We start from the raw sequence: 17926 nt of genomic DNA on the forward strand, positions 1-17926 counted from the left end.
CGCAGGGGCTGAGCTGGCTCTGTGCTTAACCAAAGCAGGGGCCAGAGGGCTCCAAGAGCTGCACAGTCACCCCTTCTCCCCTTCCTCAGCACCCAGGATGTGGGACAGGCTCCTTGGCTTTGCTGAGAGAGTGTGAGCAGGACTTGCTACGGCCCTCTTCCCTCCCCAGCTCTTGCAGGGCTTCCTTTGGAATGTCCTTGCAGGCGCTGGAGGCAGAACAAAGCTTGGAGCCAAACGCTGCCTGTAGCATGAGGAAATCTCCCCTGCTCAGCATTTTTTGGCTCTCTGGCATGTGATACTCCAACATGTACTTCCCGAGCACGTTTGGATGGAACAGACAAACAGGAAGGGTGGATAAGGGTTGTTTATTCATTGAGCAATTCCTTTAAAAAAAAAAAAATAAGAAAAGAAAAAAGAAAGAAGGAAGGAAAAAAAAACCCTAATATTTTTTGGTCATAAATGTGAAATCTTTTCCAGCTGAGGCGTGCAGCCAGGAAAAGAGCAGGTTACACCCCTGACCAGTGCCCAGGGACCCATATGCACCCGCAGCTCCCCAGCCCCATCCACAAGCTACACAGACCCAACACACAGTATTTACAGGCCACAGACCACAGGTTCCCACATCATCACAATGCTCCCTGCTCCCAAAGCACCCACCTGGAGCTTTCAGAGAGGAAATCAAACCACTGAGCAACCAAACCAGACCGAAAGGAGAAAGAAACACCGAGAGTTGTACTGCAATAAAAAGATAGCCCTTCTAAAGGAGTTCAATAAATAGGAGAACTAGAAAATCAATTGCTTTTGCAGTTCAGTCCATTAAGCCCAGCTCCCCTGTGCGAGGTCTTTCACCTGCTCCCACCGCTCGGCTGCTACTGGCCACAATCAGTGCCTGGGTTGCCCCTGGAAATGGGCACAGTGGTGGCACGTGTGTGGGGTGGGGGTACAAAGCTCAGCCCCCATCCCAGCCCGAGGCCTTGGTGTGGAAGGACAACCAGTTCCTTCTGAGACATCCCAATCCTGCAGCGTTCCGAGCTCTTTGCAATGGCCAAGCAGTGCCGTCCTTCCTTCCTACCTGCAGGAAACTGGCCGAATCTCTTTGCCCCCACCTCGTTTCCATCTCCCAGCCCAAGAGCCAAAAGACCTCTTTGAGCATCTCCTCTTCCTGAGGTCTCCTTGGGGGCGATAACTTTGCGTCCACGTGAGAAGGAAATATCTGACTGTATAATATGGATACGCAATATATACTCAAAGTCACTGAGAGCAGCGAGGCCGTCACCTCCTGGAGCTTCAGGGCCTGGAGGCTGCCCCGATACCATCTCCCTGCTGCAAAGGGCTCTGCGGCTTCCCAGGGCCTGGACACCCCCGGAAAGGAAGGAAGGGGCCGTGGAGCACCCGCCATCATGGGGACGAGGTGTGCTCCCTGATCTCGGGTTGGTCACCGCCGGGGGGCTTTGGCTTCAGCAGGATGAACCTGTCCAGGAGGTCATTGTCCGAGCCGGCCTGAGCGCCTGCATAGGGCTCACCTGGGGACAGAGCACAGTGTGGGGATGGCTGAGGGGCTGCGGGACCCCCACGGGGCCCTGGGGACACTCACCGGCATAGCTGGAGGACTCGGCCATGTTCTGCGAGCCGGTGATGTGGTGCCAGTACGCACTGCGGGGCAGCATGGTGGTGGGTGTGCAGGGGTAGGAGAAGGGCTCACTGCCCTTGTTCAGCAGCTGGGGGGGGGGAGCATGGTACACACATTAGCCCACCCTGCAGGGCACGAGCCGCCCCGGGTGACCCCCCATCCCACGGGCTGTGCCTCACCCTGACGTTCTTCTCCATCTCCAGCAGGACCCGTTTGTGCTGCTCGGCGATGGCCAGCGTTGCGCTGTGCACGCGCTGGTAGATCTGCTCCCCTTCCTGCGTCTGGAAAGTGTAGAGGCCCTCTCCTGCATCACACATCCTATGGGGTGGGAGCAGAGGGGTGTTATAATGGCACGGGGTGGGCCAGGCCATAGCACAGCCCCCCCCAGCACCCACGGGTGCCCTTCCCAGCCAGCATCATCCCACAGCCGGCCCTGCCGCCCCCTCCCCTCGCGTCGGGCATGGTGAGTCAGCGGAAGCCATAGGGCCGGGATGAAAGGAAAGATCATGTTTCTTCCCCTCTGGAGCTGGTAATTAGCAGGAAAGTTCCTAATATAGCCAGGCCTGGTGGAGCCTAAGCAGCTCCCCCCGTGGCTCCTGCAGGGCTGGGCGCGTGGGTGGCCCCGGGAAGGGCCCGGAGCGGCCCTACAGCTATGGGGCACCCTATGGCGGCCCTCAGCCCGGCGTCAGGCCTGGGGGGGACGCTGGGTGTGCCCGGCCCCGTCTCACCGTCCCGCCTCGAAGGTGAAGCGCGTGGCGTCGCGGCCGTAGCGGCGCAGGGAGCAGAGGGGCCAGGAGAGCAGCTTGAGGCGCGGGTTGTGCGTGTCCCAGAGGTAGATGTTTTCGTGGGTGATCTGCAGCTTGCACTCGCCGTACACGTCCAGGTTGGGGCAGGGGAGGAGGAACACGTTGAACCGGTCTGGGAAAAAAAGGAATAAAAAAATAATTCACCAGGAAAGAAAAAAACACGCAGAAAAGCCCCAAATCTCAGCATGGCTGCGGTGGCTCACCCATCTGCTCGCACTGCACGCCGGCCGCCAGCAGGTCGGGCTCCCCCAGGCTGATATCATTGAGACGGGCACCCAAGCACTCCACCGACAGCGCCTTGTACCACTCCTCGGCCTCCAGCTCTGCAAGGCACACAGCGTGGCAAAGCAGGGTCCCATAGCCCAGCATGGCCCAGCCCGCAGCATCACCCCGTACCCGAATCACAGGTGAAGGTACGTGTGGAGTCGTCAGTGAAGACAATGGCCACCGCCTGCCTCTTGGTCTCCTTGGGCAGCCGCGTGATGCACTTGACGTTGCTGATCTCGGTCACCTGGAGGGGTGGCACGGTGTCACTGGGGTGGTGTTGGGGGTAGGATGGGATGCGTGGCACCCCCTGGCTGTGGCTGCTCACCTTGGGGCAGGCCCGCAGGCACGCTGCCTTCTCATCTGGGTACTTCTCCAGGCGCTGGGGCCCTTTGCTGGAGGATTTGCGGAAGACGAGCCAGCACCGCCGGTAGATCTGTGGGCAGAGATGGGCCATGCATCCCCCTCCCCTGCAGAATAGCTCTGTCCCCACCAACCCTATGGGATTTCCACCAACCAACCCCCCGCCCTCCCCACCAACCCTATGGGATTTCCACACCTGAGAGCAGAGGAACCCCAGGTATGGGCGGCACTTGCTATCCCTTGTTTCCCCATCCCCGAGTCATGGATGCCCACGGGGTCCACCGCTCCCCTGCCACCATCCTGGGGACAGGAGAGGACACTGGGCTCTGGGCAGCCCCCGTGTCCCTGCATGCAGCCCCCTGGGGCCTTCACAGACCCCACACATCTCCGTCCCACTGTCTGCCCCCACCCCATCCCCATCCCCTAACCCTGCGGGGGTGATGAGACCACTGTGTCCCCCCCCCACCCCACATTCGTTCTTTGTTCTCCCTAATTAGCGTGAAATTACCCAGCATGCTCCGAGCAGTGGAGGTGGGTGGGGGGCCGGCCCCACTCCCCCCTCCGTAGGGGCTGTACCCCCCATTTTGCAGCTGCTGTGCGGCATCCCCCCCCCTCCCCATAGCGCTGCTGGGAGCAAAGGGAAACCGAGGCACGGCACTCAGCGGGATGGCTCAGCAAGCAACAAGTGCCCCCTCCCCCCCCATCTGCACGCAGACCCAAAGTAATGCTTTTTTTCACCCAAAATGCCAGAGACGCGGAATGCCGTGAGAGGCAACGTGGATGGATCCCTGGCCACGTCGCCTCTCACGGCATTTGGAACCCAAGGAGCATCCCCCTCCCTCCCCCCACCCCCTGCAGCCCCCACTCACTCACCCCCAGCTTTCTGCTCTTCATCCTCACGTAGCCTTGCTTGATGATGTCGTTAAAATTCGTAGCCATGGCGGAGCCCGGCCCCCCCCTCCTTCTCCTCCTTCCTCTTCCTCCCTCCTTCACCTGCGCTCCCGTTTCACCGCCGCCTCCGCCCCGGCTTTGTCTCAGCGGCGTCCCCCATCCTCTCCCCACTGCCACGGGTTCCCTTCTCGGGAAAGAGAAACGACAGATAGACGGGAGACAGTGACATCTTCCTCCGTCTCTCCTCCTCCTCCTCCTCCCTTCCCTCCGCTGCTGCCTGAACCATCGCAGTGGAACAGTCCGGCGTTAACCCCTGCACTTCCTCTCCTTCCTCCCGGGCAGCGGAGCGGCTGTGAGCAACCACAGTGCCATCAGTAGGGCTCAGAGTTAACACCCCAACCCCTCCGAGGGGGGCACGGGGCCAAAGCAGCGCCATTCACTGCCACACAGCCCCATTCACCGCCGCACGGCCCCATTCACAAGCACCGATGTTGGCTCAGCTCCACCTTTGGTGGCAGTGCTGTGCCAGCCTTCATCTCTCCTCCTCCTCCTCCTTCACACAGGCAGAGCAGCAGCCCCGATACCCCCGGGCTGTTGTACCCACATATGCCAAAGGGGACCCACGATCCCACTCCTGACCCCCTGCCCCAGCCCTGTATCCCATAACTGAGCCCCATATCTGAGTCCCAGCCCCAAGCCTCATACCCGAGCCCCAGCCATAGCCCTGAGCCCCATCCCCAAGCCCCCAACTCCAGCCACATCCCCATGTCCCTGCAGCACCCTGAGCTCTGCTCCGTGTTAGAACCTCTTGCACTGCAACCCGAAGCCTCGGCAGTAAATAATGAGCGCAATTCAAAGGGAGATGAAAAACCAACAGCATTACTCAGAAGACAAACACTGTTGGCAAAGGCAGAAAAGGTGCCAGGGTGCACCCAGCTCCCCCATAGCCACGGCCTATGGAGCAGGGACACCTTCACCAATGGGACACATCCCCGGTGCTACCACCATCGGCTGTAGCATGGGATAAGATGATAAGATGGGAGGGGATGTGATGGGACAGGATGGGCTCAGCTCTGCCTCCGTCCTATTGATGGTAAGGGGATGGCAGTGCCCTGACCCCCCACACCGCGGTCACCTGTAGGGTCCCCATTGCTCTGAGCTGTCACTGAGCGCTGAGCGGGGGCAGGGGACAGAGATAAGGGAGGATGGAGGGGACCCGGGGAAGGGGCGCACGTGGTGAATGCGGGGGGGGGGGGGTCTGGCCACCACCCCCATCAGGGATGGAAAAACCTCCGAGGAAAGCAGTAAAAGCAGTAAGCAGTCACCAAGGAAACAGGCAAGGCATGCTCGGCTATGGGGCTCCACGCTGCGCTCCCAGACCCCCCGACCCCGGTCACAGCGACCCCCGCAGCCCCCCGACACGTGTCACCCATCCTTACCCGACCCCACCGCTGCAGGCGGCGGCCCCGGCGCTGGGCGCTGCGAGCACGGCAGCCGCGAGGACACGCCCCCAACCCTAAATCACGCCCCCAACCCCCAACCACGCCCCCAACCCCAAACCAGGCCCACCGCCAGGACATCACCGGGCACGGGGTTCGGACCGTCCCCTCCCGGTGGGCTGCGGGGTCTCATGTCACCCCATGGACACAGGCCGTGTGCCCCCCCCTGCCCTGAAAGGATCGATGCTCGCTGCAAGCGAAGGTCATTAAAAAAGGAAGCGAGCGCCGGTGCCTTCAGCCCATCCATTAAGAGCAGGGCAAAGCCATGAGCTCATCGCTGTGTTAATGTTTAATGAGATTCTGTCTGAGCTCCTCTGCGGCTCCGAGCTGGGCTGCAGGGCACTCACAGCCTGGAGCATCCCCAGGGCCCCCCAGAGCCCCCAGCCCCATGGACACCTCATTGAGCCCCTTGGTGGCTGCTTTGCTGGCCCAAGACACCAACAGAGCCTGAACCCCGCTGCGTTTGGTGTTTATCATATAAAAAGTCATATACAAATCCGTCCGTACAAATTATATATATATATATATATAAAATAGTGGGCAGGACAGGCTGGCAGGCTGCAGGGCCCTGTTCAGCCTGCTTGGCTCAGCCCCACTCTCTTCTGCAGGCTTCCTCCTCCAGGTTGATGCTCAGAGTCATTCAGGTGGCCGAGGGGTATCAGTTCAAGAGGTGCAGGGAGCAAACTTGGGACATCCCCTGGTCAGTTCCTCCCTGCTGCCCCGTGCCTCAGTTTCCCCATGCACAGCGAGGTCACGGTGCAAAGCAGTTCGGGATGAACCCAATGACTACAGGCACTTGTTGGCAGGGAACCACCATGGGATGTCCCCACGGCCACGGACTTTAGGGCACCTGGATCTGCAAGTCCTCATCCTCATCGGGGTCGCTGGTGCCGTCTCCGGGGTCATCAGGGCCGAAGCGGGTGCTGCGCATCTTGCCAAAGAGCGGGGTGCTCTGCTGCCTCCTCAGCCTGCAAGAAGGAGCTGCTGGAAGAGGGCGGCCCCGATCCCCCCCCGGCTCATGGGACCCCATCCTGCATTCTCCCCCATGGAACACCCTAAAAAACCCTTCCTGAGCACGGCAGGGTTGGGGAACGGCGCCAGTGCTTTTAGCTCTTTGCTTGCTCCCACATTAAAATTCATCAGCAAAGATTGATGGGGAAAATTTGAAAGGAGGGCCCGGGATGATGGTGGGGATGCAGCTCTCCCAGCCCTCCCTGCTTGTTCAGTGTGTTTTACTGGCAAGCATGAATTATTTAGGGTGAGCGTGCGGGGAGGCTGCAGGGGCAGGGAGGGGGGAAGACGAAGCCTCCATTATTCCTCTATGATTTAATGAAGATGTCCCAATAAAACAAAGGAAGATTATAAAAACAAACTCCCCGAGCGCTTCCCGGAGACGCTCCGGAGCAGAATCGATCTCTCTCATGGCCATTTCATCTCTTTATGGATGGAAAAGCAAATTGAGGCCAGAGAAAAGTTTTGAGGAGCAATAAAACTGAGACCCACGAGCATCCCTGCCTCCCTGCAGGCTCAGGCAGGGCCACCTGGGGACAGGGACAGAGGAGCCCCAGAGGTGCTGAGTGGCTCCATGGATGTGCTGGGGGCACTCAGGCTCTGTGGACTGGGGAGACATTAGGAAGGGACAAGCGCAGGGAGCCCATGAGCCCAGCTGTGGGTCCCCACTGCTCACTGACCGGGACTGCAGATGCTCCAGCTGCACCTGGAAGCTCTCACTCTGCTCTGTCTGCTCATCCAGCGACCGCTGCAGCTTCCGTGTCTGGTTGTGGGCCTCGTCCAGCTGCAGGAGGTGATGGAAACACAGTGGTTGGCACCGAGCAGAGCCACGCTGCTCCCTAAGCACCCACCTGCAGGGACTCACCTCGTCCTCGGCCTGGGCCAGCTCCTTCTTCAGCTCCTCCACCCTCAGGCGCAGCTTCTTCACCTCCCCCTCGTGCTGCTCCACGCGGCGGTTGGCATGGGCCAGCTCGGCCATCTTCTCCTGGTACTGCTTCTTCAGCTTGGCATGGACGTGCTTCAGGTCTGCCAGCTCCTGCAGGGACACGGGGCTGAGCACGGCTTCTCTACAGCCCCTGCTGCTCCCATGGACCTCTCCCACTGCCCCCATAACAGAGGAGCTGCCACCTCCATGGTCTGCCACCCCCTACACAGTATCACAGAATCATGAAGGTTGGAAGAGACTTCTCAGATCTAGTCCAACCATTGAGCCATCACCATCATGCCCACTAAACCACAGAATCACTGAGGTTGGAAGAGATCATCAAGTCCAACCATCAACTCATCACTGCTGTCCCTAAACAGAACTGCAGAATCATTAAGGTTGGAAGAGACCTCTAAGATCCCCATGCCCAACCCCAACCCATCCTCATTAAACCTTGTCCCTTTCCACGTTTCTTGAACACAAGGTGAGGGCAGAGTTTGGGATGGGGGAGATCCTGGAGGATAGAGCTACAGCAACATGGGGCACACAGGGACCCAGGGCTCCCTGGAGGAGGTGGAACTGGGTTGAGCTGGCCAGGGATGGGATCTCCCCTCACCTTGTTCTTCTCAAAGAGCTCAGCCTGGATGGTTTTGAGGTCGGTGTCCAGGGCACTGGCCGTCTGACGCCGTTTACGAGCCAACACCTCCTCCAGGTCCTCGATCTGCGCCCGCAGCTTCTTGTTCTCCCGCTCCAGGTTGAGCTTCTCTGTCTCCAGTCGCTCCCTCCGGCCCCACTCGGCTGCATTCTCTGCCTGCAGCCGCTCCATCTGGGCAGGGGATGCAGGGTAACAGCAGGCTCCCCCTGCTACTCTGCGCCCTCCCTTTTCCTATGGGGATGCCCCCCACTGCCCGGCCTCACCTCCATGCGCAGCTCTGCCAGTTTCTTGTCCATGCTGGAGCGAGCACCCAGCTCATCCTCCAGGTCCTCTGAGATGCGTCCCAGCTCATCTTGGTGGATCTCCTTGAGGATGTTCAGCTGCAGGGGGACAGATTCAGGCAGTGAGCACCCACCCACCACCAATCGAGCTGTCCCCAGTCTCCCTCAGGCTGGAGGGACACAGCCCTATCACCACATCACCTCTACCAGTGCCTGGAGTCTCCATACTTCCAGGTAAGGACCAGTTGTGGCTGATCAACGACACTAACCTGGGACATGCCACCCCCTGGAGGTTCCTGGACGCTTTGCTCACCTGCTTCATCACCTCCTGCTTGTTCTTGTTGAGCTCCTCGTACTTGATCTTCCACTGGCTCAGCTCACCCTCCAGCTTCTCAATGTTCTTGCTGAGCGCCAGCTTGTCCCTGTGGAGAGGCAGCCCTGGTGAGAGCTGGCAGAGCCTCGTGGTGCCCCCTCCTGGGGTGGGACAGCTACCAGCCATGCCGGGCGATACCCAACCAGCCTGCAGTCCAAAGCACTCACTCCCTCTCTTTGAGCAGCACTTTCTGAGACTCATCCAGCCTCAGCTTCAGGGCAGTGATTTTGGAGGCATCCTCCTCGACAACACTGACATCCTCCCAGAGCAGTCGGCTCCTTTCCTGGCGTGAGAAGGAGCTCCGTGTGCCCGCAGTGCTGCGCTGCTCCCAGCTGTCTGCACCCTCCTGTTTGCCCTTCAGGATGTTCTCCATCAGCTCCAGCTCCTGAAGTTGCAGCATGGGGAAGAAGGGGTCACAGGTGTGAAGCACAGCTGCCCACAGGGAGGGTGGGTGACAACCAGCAGCATCCCCTGCTCCAGCCCCATAGTGTTCCCCAGGGCTGTGGGGACAAGGCACTGAGGGATGCAGTCAGTGGGCACAGTGGGGTGGGGTGGGGATCTGAGAGGTCTCTCCCAACCTTCACAATGTCTTTAAGTCCAGAAATTCCCAGGCACAGCTCCATGTGCTGCAGCTGCTCCATCCCATAGAGGGCAACACTCCCTCCTTGTCTTCCCATCCAGCCCCTCCTGAGCATCCTTATCCCCATCACCCAACAAGCACACAGACACCCCCAGCCCCGCTCCCACCCCCTCACCTTGGCTTTCGGAGGTGCCTCAGCCCCCACGTCCCGCACAGGCTCACTCTGAGGGGCAGCCTCTCCATCTCCATCACCCTCGGTGCCTCCATCATGGCCACAGAGCCGTGCCAGCTGCCGGCCCAGCTGCTGCCTTTCCTGCAGCCCCTCCTGGCGCTCTCTCCGCAGCCCGGCCAGCTCCTTGGTCAGAGCCTCCAGGCGATGCCGCAGCTGCCGCACCTCCTCTCGTGCCCGGTTTCGCTCTGCCCTCACTTTGCTCCACTTCTCCCTCCAGTTGGCCGTGCAGTCCGACCACCAGCGCATCGTCTTCTCCATCTGTGCCGCCCGTGCCCGCGCCTCCTCCAGCTCCCGCAGCCGCAGCTCCTCGCGGCCCTCCCAGTCGGCCTCCAGCAGGGCCGGGGGGGGGCCGGGTGATGGGGTCCCGCTGGGGGGGGATGGAGGGGACGGAGTGGGGCCCGTCTCGCTCCCACCACCCCGCTCGGGGCCCAGCAGGGCCAGCAACGAGCCGCCATGCAGCTGTGGGGAGCCGGCCAGGCGTGGGGCACCGCTCTGGCTCATGGTGGCCTTCCTAGGGCTGCAGCATCGCTCTTGGTGTCAGCATTGGGGTGTGCACCAAGACGTGGGGACCTGCAGGAGAGAGGAGGTGTTAGAGGGGGTACGGCCCATGGGGTGAAGCTGTGAAGGGTCTGGAGGTCCTATGGGGAGAAGAGGAGCTCGGAAGGGCTGCATGTGGCATCGCAGTGCTCGAAGGGAGCTCGCATGCAGCAGGGAGCGACTTGGTGCATGAGATGATAGCGACAGGACGAGGGAGGTGGCTTTAAACTGACAGAGGGGAGATGTCGGGCAGATGGGAGGAAGGAATCCTGCCCTCAGAGGGCAGTGAGGAGCCGGCACTGCTGCCCAGAGCTGTGGGTGCCCCATCCCTGGAGGTGCCCCGGGACAAGGATGGGCTGGGAGGCAGACAGCTACAGCCACACAGCTACAGCCACACAGCTACAGCCACACAGCTACAGCCACACAGCTACAGCCACACAGCTACAGCCACACAGCTACAGCAGGGCTCGGAGCTCAACAGGCTGTAAGGTCCCCTCAGCACCACCGTTGTGTGACTCATGGTGGGAGCATCCAGCTCCTGCCGCCCCCAGCTCCCCCATTCCCACCCTCCCCACCCCAACACACGGAGCAGCAGCCGCCGCATCGGACCGACCCAGCGCCGGGCTCTGCCAAAACGGGAAACCGCGCCGGGAAACCTCAATGGGAGGCGGCAGCGCTCCCTAATGGGATAAGTACAAGGGATAAGTACAAGGGATAAGTACATGGGATAAATAAGTACAGGGCCGGAGCCGCCCGCCCGCAGCCCGCGGCCCCACATCGCGCTGCCCACGCGTGGCGGTGGGTCCCCACGCGGCCCCGCTGCGGGACGGGGCGCTGCGGGCGGGAGGACGCGTGCGCGCACCGGTCGCCATGGCGGTGCCACGTCCCGCGCTCGTCGATCCACCCGCGGGCGGGACACGCGCGGCCCACGCGGGACCCTCCGCTGCCGCCCGCCCCCCGCGCGGCCCCATTGGCCGGAGCCGCCTCCACTGCGCCGTGACGCGCCCGCGGGACCCGCATTCCTCCGCTCCCCCCGCGGGTTGCGGTGCGGTTCGGTTCGGTTCTGCCCGGTGCGGTACATCGCGGTCCCGCCCGGTGCGGCGCTGCCCGGCTCGGCCCGTCCCGGTTCGGCCCGTTGCGCCCCGTCCGGTCCCGCCCCGTCCCGCCGCAGTTCCCGCAAGTTGCCCGCCCCGCCCGGTGCCGCCCCGCCCGGCTCCTCCCGCTCCTTCCTCTCACCGGATCCGGTGCGGTTCGGTGCGGGCCGGGCCGCTGCCGTTGGAACGCGCTCCTCCTCCCGCCGCCTCCTCCTCCTCCCGTCGCTCCCCGCCCCCCGGCCCGGGGCGGGCGCTGCCCGAAGCGCCGTGTGCTGCCCCCGGGGGTCCCACGCGCGTTGCCCCTCCCGCTTGTTTCCCCCGCAGCCCCGAGCATCCCCGCTCACCCGTTTCCCACGGGAGATGCTGCCACCCGGCGTGGGGTGAAGCTCCAAGTCCCAGCAGCCCCGCTCTGCCTGCGCACGTCCCGGCCCCTTCCCTCCAAGCCCGGAGTTTTTCCATTGGAAAGAAGCGCACGGCGCCAGGGAAGGGGCTCTGCCCCTCTCCTTCCCTCGGAGCAGAACGATTTTGCAGGCAGGACGGAGGAGCGGTTCTGCTGGCACCGAAAGGAGCCTGGGAATGCTGCTGCTGCTGCTGCTGCTGCTGCTGCTGCTGGGGTGGTCGGTGTGGTTTTGTGGCGTCTGGGTTTGAAGTGGGCAGCAGAAGTTCAGAAGTGGGGAGCAGAAGTTCAGTGAAGAACTGGGGCTGTTTAAGGAAACAGCTGCTGGGAGTGGAAGCTTCCAGTGGTTCTCTTCTGCAGATGCCCATATGGAGCATTGGGTGATGCCTGGAAGCCCCCCGCTGAGCCCAGACCCAGGTGGGTCAGGAGGAGGCCGGAGAGGCTGAGCCCCAACCAACTCATCCCATGGAGGGCTGCGTGAAAGGGGCCAAGCAGCGTGAATTCAGAAGTGCCATTGCTTTTATCCACTCATCTGCATATGGAAACTTCCCCTTTTGCTGCACAGACCCACAGTGCGCTCAGAGCCACCCCTGCGGCATCGCGGCAGCTCCCGACACACCGCAGCACTGCCTGGCTCCTGCTGGCCCGGCAGGTAGGAGCTCCCTGGATGGCCATGGGGTTCTGTGGGGCGGGGGGGGCTCAGGGGTTACCTCTCATTAGGGGCCGTGCAGTGATGCTGAGTGCTGGGGGCAACCTGGGAGCAGCCCCCACTGCCCAGCCCTGCTGCTCAGCATGCGGTGGGTGAGCTGCTGCTTTTGGGGTCGGGGCGGCACTGCAAAGGATGCAAATGTGCTGGGTGCCTCCCACCCCTGCGCTGGGACAGCTTCCTCCTGGGGAGTTCGGGGCCGGGTTGGTGCCAGCACCCGGATGCCGCAGGATTTGCATGGCAGGCAGCTGCGGTGGCTGTAGCCCCATCCACGGTGCACCAAGTGTGGCCCCAGGGCTGTGACCGGGGCTTTGTGGGGCTGGGTGCCGTTTGCAGGATCACGGAGATGCCCGCCCTGCTGCTCACTGCCCTCGTCCTCTGCTTCGCTGAGCCCGTCCTGCCCAGCCAAGGTGGGGATCCATCCCTGTGTCCCTGTGCTGCTGGTGGGGGTGAGATGGGGCCGGGATGGGGGGGGGGTGGGGATGGAAGGGGGGCAGGTGCTGCGGCTGGGGCTCATCTCCCAGAACCCCCCTTGCAGACACTGAGGACATCCAGAGCTTCATTAATAACATGTCAGAGGAGCTGAAACTGAGCAGCTCCCAGCACAACTTGGCCAGGTGAGTGCAGCCCCATCCCCACTGCCCACCCCCGCACTGCCCCATATCCCACCAGCCCCATTCCCCCAGCAGGTTAACAGAGCTGGAGCAGGTGCTGGCCCGCAGCAAGCCTGGCAAGGAGGGGAACACGTTCAAAAGCAACATGCTGGAGGCCTTTGTGTTCAGCATCATGGCCGGCAGCTTCCGAGGGCTCAACCTTAGCATGGTGGGTACTGCTCTGCCCTTCCTTGGAGCGCTTCTGCACCAGCCTTGACCTCCTGGTGCAGGATGTGTCGGGGCCACTTCCCCTCATAGCACAGAGGGTCCCAAGGCAGCTCCACTGCACTTCCTGCACTGCTGAGGCCACACTTCTCTGCCCTGAGCTCCTTTCTCCCCAGCCCAGTTCCCCTTTGCAGGGCTGGGGATGCTCAGGGGATGCCCAAGCGAAGTGTGACCCCTCCTCTGCCCCCATAGAGCACAGAGCAAACATCAGCACGGCTCAGGAGCAGCATCAGTTTCCCAGTGGAGCTGATGGAGGGCATGGGGGCACAGGAGGAGCAGAAGCTTGTCTGTATCTACATCCGCAGTGCCAGCATGTTCCTGGTGAGTGCCAGCAATGAGGGTGCCTGAGATCTGAGATCCCCTGGAACAGCCCCATGTAGATACACTATGGGGCTGCGGTGAGGTCCCATAAGGCATCTTGCTCTGCCCCACACAGGATGAGCACAACAGCTCCGTGCTGAACAACCACATCCTGGGGGCCTTCCTGCACAACAGGACGGTGGGTTGGCTGCGGCGCCCCGTGGAGATCCGCTTCAGGCATGACAAGGAGCTGGTGAGCTGAGCTCCATCGTGGCACCAATGGGATGTGGGGTTCCCAGGGAGCAGACTGTCCCCATCTCACTCCCTCCATCCCCCTTCCCACCAGGACAGCTCCAATGCCACCTGTGTCTTCTGGCAGCCCGCAGGCATGGGCAGTGCTGGCAGCTGGAGCAGGGAGGGCTGTGAGACAGAGCACCAGGAGGGCACCGTGCGCTGCCTCTGCAACCACCTCACCTACTTTGCCGTGCTGCTGGTGCGTGGCTCCTGCCCTTCCTCCTCCCACCCCATAGGAAACCCCATGGCTCACCCCATGTGCACCTCTCTGAACAGATCCAGGCGCAGAACCTGAGTGAGTCCGAGCTGCAGTCCCTCACCTACATCAGCACCGTGGGCTGCTCCATCTCAGCCGCTGCTGCCTTCTGCACTCTGCTGCTCTGCTGTGTTTTCAGGTAGAGATGTGCCATGCTGTGCTGTTCCATTCCACGTGCCATGCCATGCACAACACCATGCTGTGCTGCCTGCTGGGCACCCTCTGCACCCTGTGCCCTCTACCCCCTCTGCAGATGCCGGCCACGGGATGACACGACCAGGATCCACATGAACCTGCTGGCTGCACTGCTCCTGCTCAATACCAGCTTCTTGCTGAGCGAGCCACTGGCTGCGAGCACCATGGGAGGCTGCCAGGCTGCAGCTGCCCTGCTGCATGGCAGCCTCCTCTGTGCCCTGGGGTGGATGGGGGCTGAAGGCTTCCACCTCTACCTCCTCCTCATCAAGGTCTACAACATCTACGTGCGGCACTACCTCCTCAAGCTCTGCCTCTGCACCTGGGGTGAGTGCCTTTGGAGGCTCCCATTGCCCCACTGCCCTTGCACAACCCTACACAGCCTCTCCCTGCCCCCCAGGTCTGCCCACGCTGGCTGTGGTGGCTGTGCTCATCTTCAAGAGAGAAATCTATGGGCACCACATCATCAGCACTGCTGAGGGTTACAAGAACGTGACCATGTGAGTGTGGGGGCAGCTGGCTCCTCAAGCAAACCATGCACTGGCTCCCCATAGGGCACCCCATGCACTCTGGGCTCCCCATGCACTCCCATGTACCCCACGAACCTTGAGTTTCCCCATGCATCTTAAGTCCCCCATGCACCTTGGGCTCCCCATGCACCCCCAAAGGCCACATGCATCCTGTGCACTCGGGGTTACCCATCCATCCCATGCACTATGCCTTACCCATGTGCTCCCAGTGATTCCAGAAACCTCAGGGTTCCCAAGTACCCCATGCACCCTGGGTTCTCCATGCACCCCATGCACTTTGGGTTAGCCATGCACCCCCAGGGATTCCAGAAATCCCATGCACCCTGTGTTTCCCATGCAAGCCCAGGAACCCCAGGCCCTCCAGTTACCCCATGCACCTCAGGGACCTCAGAAACCCCATGCACCCTGGGCTCTCCATGCACCTGTGCACTTTGGGTTAGCCATGCACCCCCAAGGATTCCATGTATGCTGTGCACCCCAGGCAGGGTTAGGACGCAGCTGTCCCCCATCCCCACCAGGTGCTGGCTCACCAGCCCATCCGCCCACTACATGACCCTGTGCTACGCTGGCCTCATCCTGCTGTTCAACGTGCTGGTGCTGGTGGCCGTGGTGGTGGTGCTGCGGAAGATGCGACAGCAGCAGCAGAGGGCGAGGAGGGACTGCATGACGGTGCTGGGGCTCACCTGCCTGCTGGGCACCACCTGGGGCACGGCCTTCTGTGCCTTTGGTGTGCTCCTTGTGCCCCAGCTCTACCTCTTCACCATCCTCAACTCCCTGCAAGGTCAGCACCCGGCTGGGATTCTGGGGAGGGTTTCTCTCTCCCTCCCATCACTGAGGGTGCCCATGGCATTAACTGTGCCCCCCATCCCCCTCCCATCCAGGTGTGTTCCTCTGCCTTTGGTACCTCATCACGCACCGCAGCAAGCGCAGCTCCGACAGCAGTGTCTCCAGATAGCGGGGCTGCGGGATTGGCCTCGGTGTTTAGCGTTAATTAAAGCGGCATTCGGTGATGAAGGCGGCGAGGAGCCGCCAGAGGGCACCAGGGCAATGGGCTGGAGCGTGGTCGATGGGAAACGGGTTTTCCTCCCGTACAAAAACAAGCGCGGAGCAAAACTGTCCGGTTTGAATGAGCTTTATGATAGAATCACAGCCGCTAAGGTTGGAAGAGAACCTACGGGATTACCAGATCCAACTGCTGATCCATCCCCTAACCCTGTCCCTAAATAGAACTGCAGAATCATTACGGTTGGAAGAGACCTCTAATACCGGCCCCACCCCATCACCCCTAATGGGGTCCCAGCAGCCTGGTCTGCAGCAGACACACAGCGAGGGCAAACTGTAGGGCAGAAAATATGGCTGGAGATGGCGATGGCACAGCATCAGCCCAAAGCAGCCCCACTTTGCCTCTGTGCACTCTTTGGAACCGGGCAGTGGGGCAGCAAATCGCACCATTTGTTCCCCCCTGTCCCCATGCAGGGCACAGTGGCACAGCTCCAGCTCTTCCCATAACACTCTGCTGAGTGTTTTTCCCTTTCTGGCTGCTTTGTGGGACCTATTTCTGGGAACAGAGCTAAGGAAGCCGCTCGCCCTCCTGCTTTGTTCTGTGCACAAAGGAAATTCGCCGCTGTTTCCACCCGTCCCGCTCACGTCGAGGACAAAAGCCGTCCTGCTGCTGCTGTGCGGCGATGAGCTGGGCATGGCTCAGCACTTCATCATCACTTGGGGCTTGACAAAGCTTGGTGGGATGCCAAGAGCAAACCCCATAGTGAGCATCACCCTCCTGGCCCCACACCCCAGGCATGAATCATGACCCCGCTGGTGGCTGTGTCTGCACCGACACCGGTGCGTTCCTATGCCTGTTCCTGTATCCAGCAGTGCCTGGAAAACAATGACCTCACCATACCCTCACCATACCTCCCTGCATGGCCATCCTGGGGCTGCAGGGCCACAGTGCAGTGTGGCACACCCCAAGGTGCCTGGAGCCCAGAGGGTGCCCAGTCATCCCCATGCTGTGCTGGATGGCAGTGGGAACCGAAGCCCAGCCCATCTCACCTCCTCAAGGAGAGCCAGCTCTATTTATCTTTCCCACAGCCCTATCAGGTGTATTTTCTCAGCTACTCAAGCATTTGGCTCCCAGGTTGGGTGGGGATCACGGGGGTGGGCAGCAGCTGGGATGAGGATGCAGGTTTGCAGCCCAGGGTGCATGCAGGGGTTCTGCAGGGCTTGGGGCTCCGACCTGCCCAGAGCCCAGCCCTGTGCAGTGCCTCTGGGCATGGGGTGGAATCCACGGGCTCTCCATCCACAGAGGTTCCCAAGGCTCGAACTGCTCAGCTCAAGCAGTAAATCCTTATCAGGTTCAGGGAGTGCTGCTGGCCGGAGCCCAAGGGCAAATTTCCCCCGCAGGGACAACGTGAGGATTTCCTCCCCCAGTGCTCCACATCGGTCTTTGAAGGCAGCAGCGAGCCCTGCTGACTTCCACATCATCCGATAACATCAACAAGTGCAGACATCAGCCCTAAAATAACTCTACCGACCTCCTGATAACGCCCTGATGTGGACAGAAGCCTTTTTGTTCCCTGAACAGCAGCAAGGGCACGGCCCGAGGTGTCCTTTCCCTATAGGAGCTGTGATCCCGGGGCCGGGGGTCAGCACGGGGGGCTGCATCCTGCACCAGGAGACGGGAGCAGGGCGAGAAGAGTGGAGCTGGGGAGGTGCGGGTACAAGGGGATGGCTGCCCGGAAAGGAGCCGCGCTGGCTGCGGTGTGGCCGCGTGATGCAGCGTGTGCCGGCCCGGGGGCAGCTGAACAAAGAGGCCACAGCTGATGGGTGATGTGAACGGAGCACGAGGTGCTGGGCTGGGACCCCCTAAGGCACAGCGAGCACCGTTCTCATCCCATTCCCATCCCGTTCCCACCCCCGTTCCCGGTGTGGCCGCGGCACCTTGGGTTCGTTGATTGCCTTTTGTCCCCGTGCCGCCGCGTCCACCCTTCCCCCAGCAGCATGAAAGAGAAGAAAAGTCCCATTCAACCCTCTGGGAATATCCGTGAGAGGCTGCGTATTTACGCTTCCTGGCCACCTCCCCGCCATCTCCTTGGAAGCCGGCTCTCCCTTTTCAGCGCACACAAAGGGCTGCTGGGCTGGAACCTGGCCACGCCGCCTTAGCTCCGCATGCACCGCGCTGCCGTCGGGGCTCCGTCCTGGACCCCACATCTCAGGGGGTGCCGGGCACGGG

General features: G+C 61.5%; 3 protein-coding genes across 8 annotated transcripts; 1 reads left to right on the forward strand and 2 right to left on the reverse strand.

Moving 5' to 3' along the window:
- Window positions 1-346: 346 nt before the first annotated feature.
- DOK4 (docking protein 4) lies at window positions 347-5549 on the reverse strand. 3 transcript variants are annotated; one of them, XM_032447084.2, is made up of 9 exons: window positions 5394-5489; window positions 3937-4138; window positions 3029-3136; window positions 2833-2947; window positions 2640-2759; window positions 2359-2548; window positions 1810-1948; window positions 1595-1718; window positions 347-1523 (listed from the first exon to the last, which is right to left on the reverse strand). In XM_032447084.2, the coding sequence occupies exons 2-9, from the start codon at window positions 4000-4002 to the stop codon at window positions 1399-1401; spliced, it is 987 nt and encodes a 328-aa protein (XP_032302975.2). In that variant the 5' UTR covers window positions 4003-4138; window positions 5394-5489; the 3' UTR covers window positions 347-1398. The 3 variants fall into 3 exon arrangements, with proteins under 3 accessions (XP_032302975.2, XP_015729242.2, XP_085407873.1); XM_015873756.3 differs by having other exon boundaries at window positions 3937-4141; window positions 5394-5454; XM_085551747.1 differs by lacking the exon at window positions 3937-4138 and having other exon boundaries at window positions 5394-5549.
- Window positions 5550-5906: 357 nt separating this feature from the next.
- CCDC102A (coiled-coil domain containing 102A) lies at window positions 5907-11416 on the reverse strand. Its single transcript, XM_015873709.3, has 9 exons — window positions 11284-11416; window positions 9454-10080; window positions 8866-9083; window positions 8639-8747; window positions 8308-8424; window positions 8006-8215; window positions 7330-7500; window positions 7145-7248; window positions 5907-6421 (listed from the first exon to the last, which is right to left on the reverse strand). Exons 2-9 carry the CDS (start codon window positions 10009-10011, stop codon window positions 6295-6297), a joined length of 1614 nt encoding a protein of 537 aa, XP_015729195.2. The 5' UTR covers window positions 10012-10080; window positions 11284-11416; the 3' UTR covers window positions 5907-6294.
- Window positions 11417-11746: 330 nt separating this feature from the next.
- ADGRG5 (adhesion G protein-coupled receptor G5) lies at window positions 11747-15810 on the forward strand. Of its 4 annotated transcripts, XM_085551718.1 has the most exons (13): window positions 11747-11955; window positions 12104-12190; window positions 12581-12693; window positions 12783-12861; window positions 12931-13066; window positions 13315-13443; window positions 13559-13675; window positions 13769-13915; window positions 13993-14111; window positions 14226-14491; window positions 14565-14664; window positions 15213-15475; window positions 15576-15810. In XM_085551718.1, exons 3-13 carry the CDS (start codon window positions 12591-12593, stop codon window positions 15647-15649), a joined length of 1533 nt encoding a protein of 510 aa, XP_085407844.1. In that variant the 5' UTR covers window positions 11747-11955; window positions 12104-12190; window positions 12581-12590; the 3' UTR covers window positions 15650-15810. The 4 variants fall into 4 exon arrangements, with proteins under 4 accessions (XP_085407844.1, XP_085407845.1, XP_085407846.1 ...); XM_085551719.1 differs by having other exon boundaries at window positions 11747-12190; window positions 12934-13066; XM_085551720.1 differs by having other exon boundaries at window positions 11747-12190; window positions 12581-12654.
- The last annotated feature ends 2116 nt before the right edge of the window (window positions 15811-17926 follow it).

The sequence above is a fragment of the Coturnix japonica genome, chromosome 6 (genome assembly GCF_054131305.1).
Source record: "Coturnix japonica strain WE chromosome 6, WE-NBRP24, whole genome shotgun sequence".
Taxonomy (NCBI): domain Eukaryota; kingdom Metazoa; phylum Chordata; class Aves; order Galliformes; family Phasianidae; genus Coturnix; species Coturnix japonica.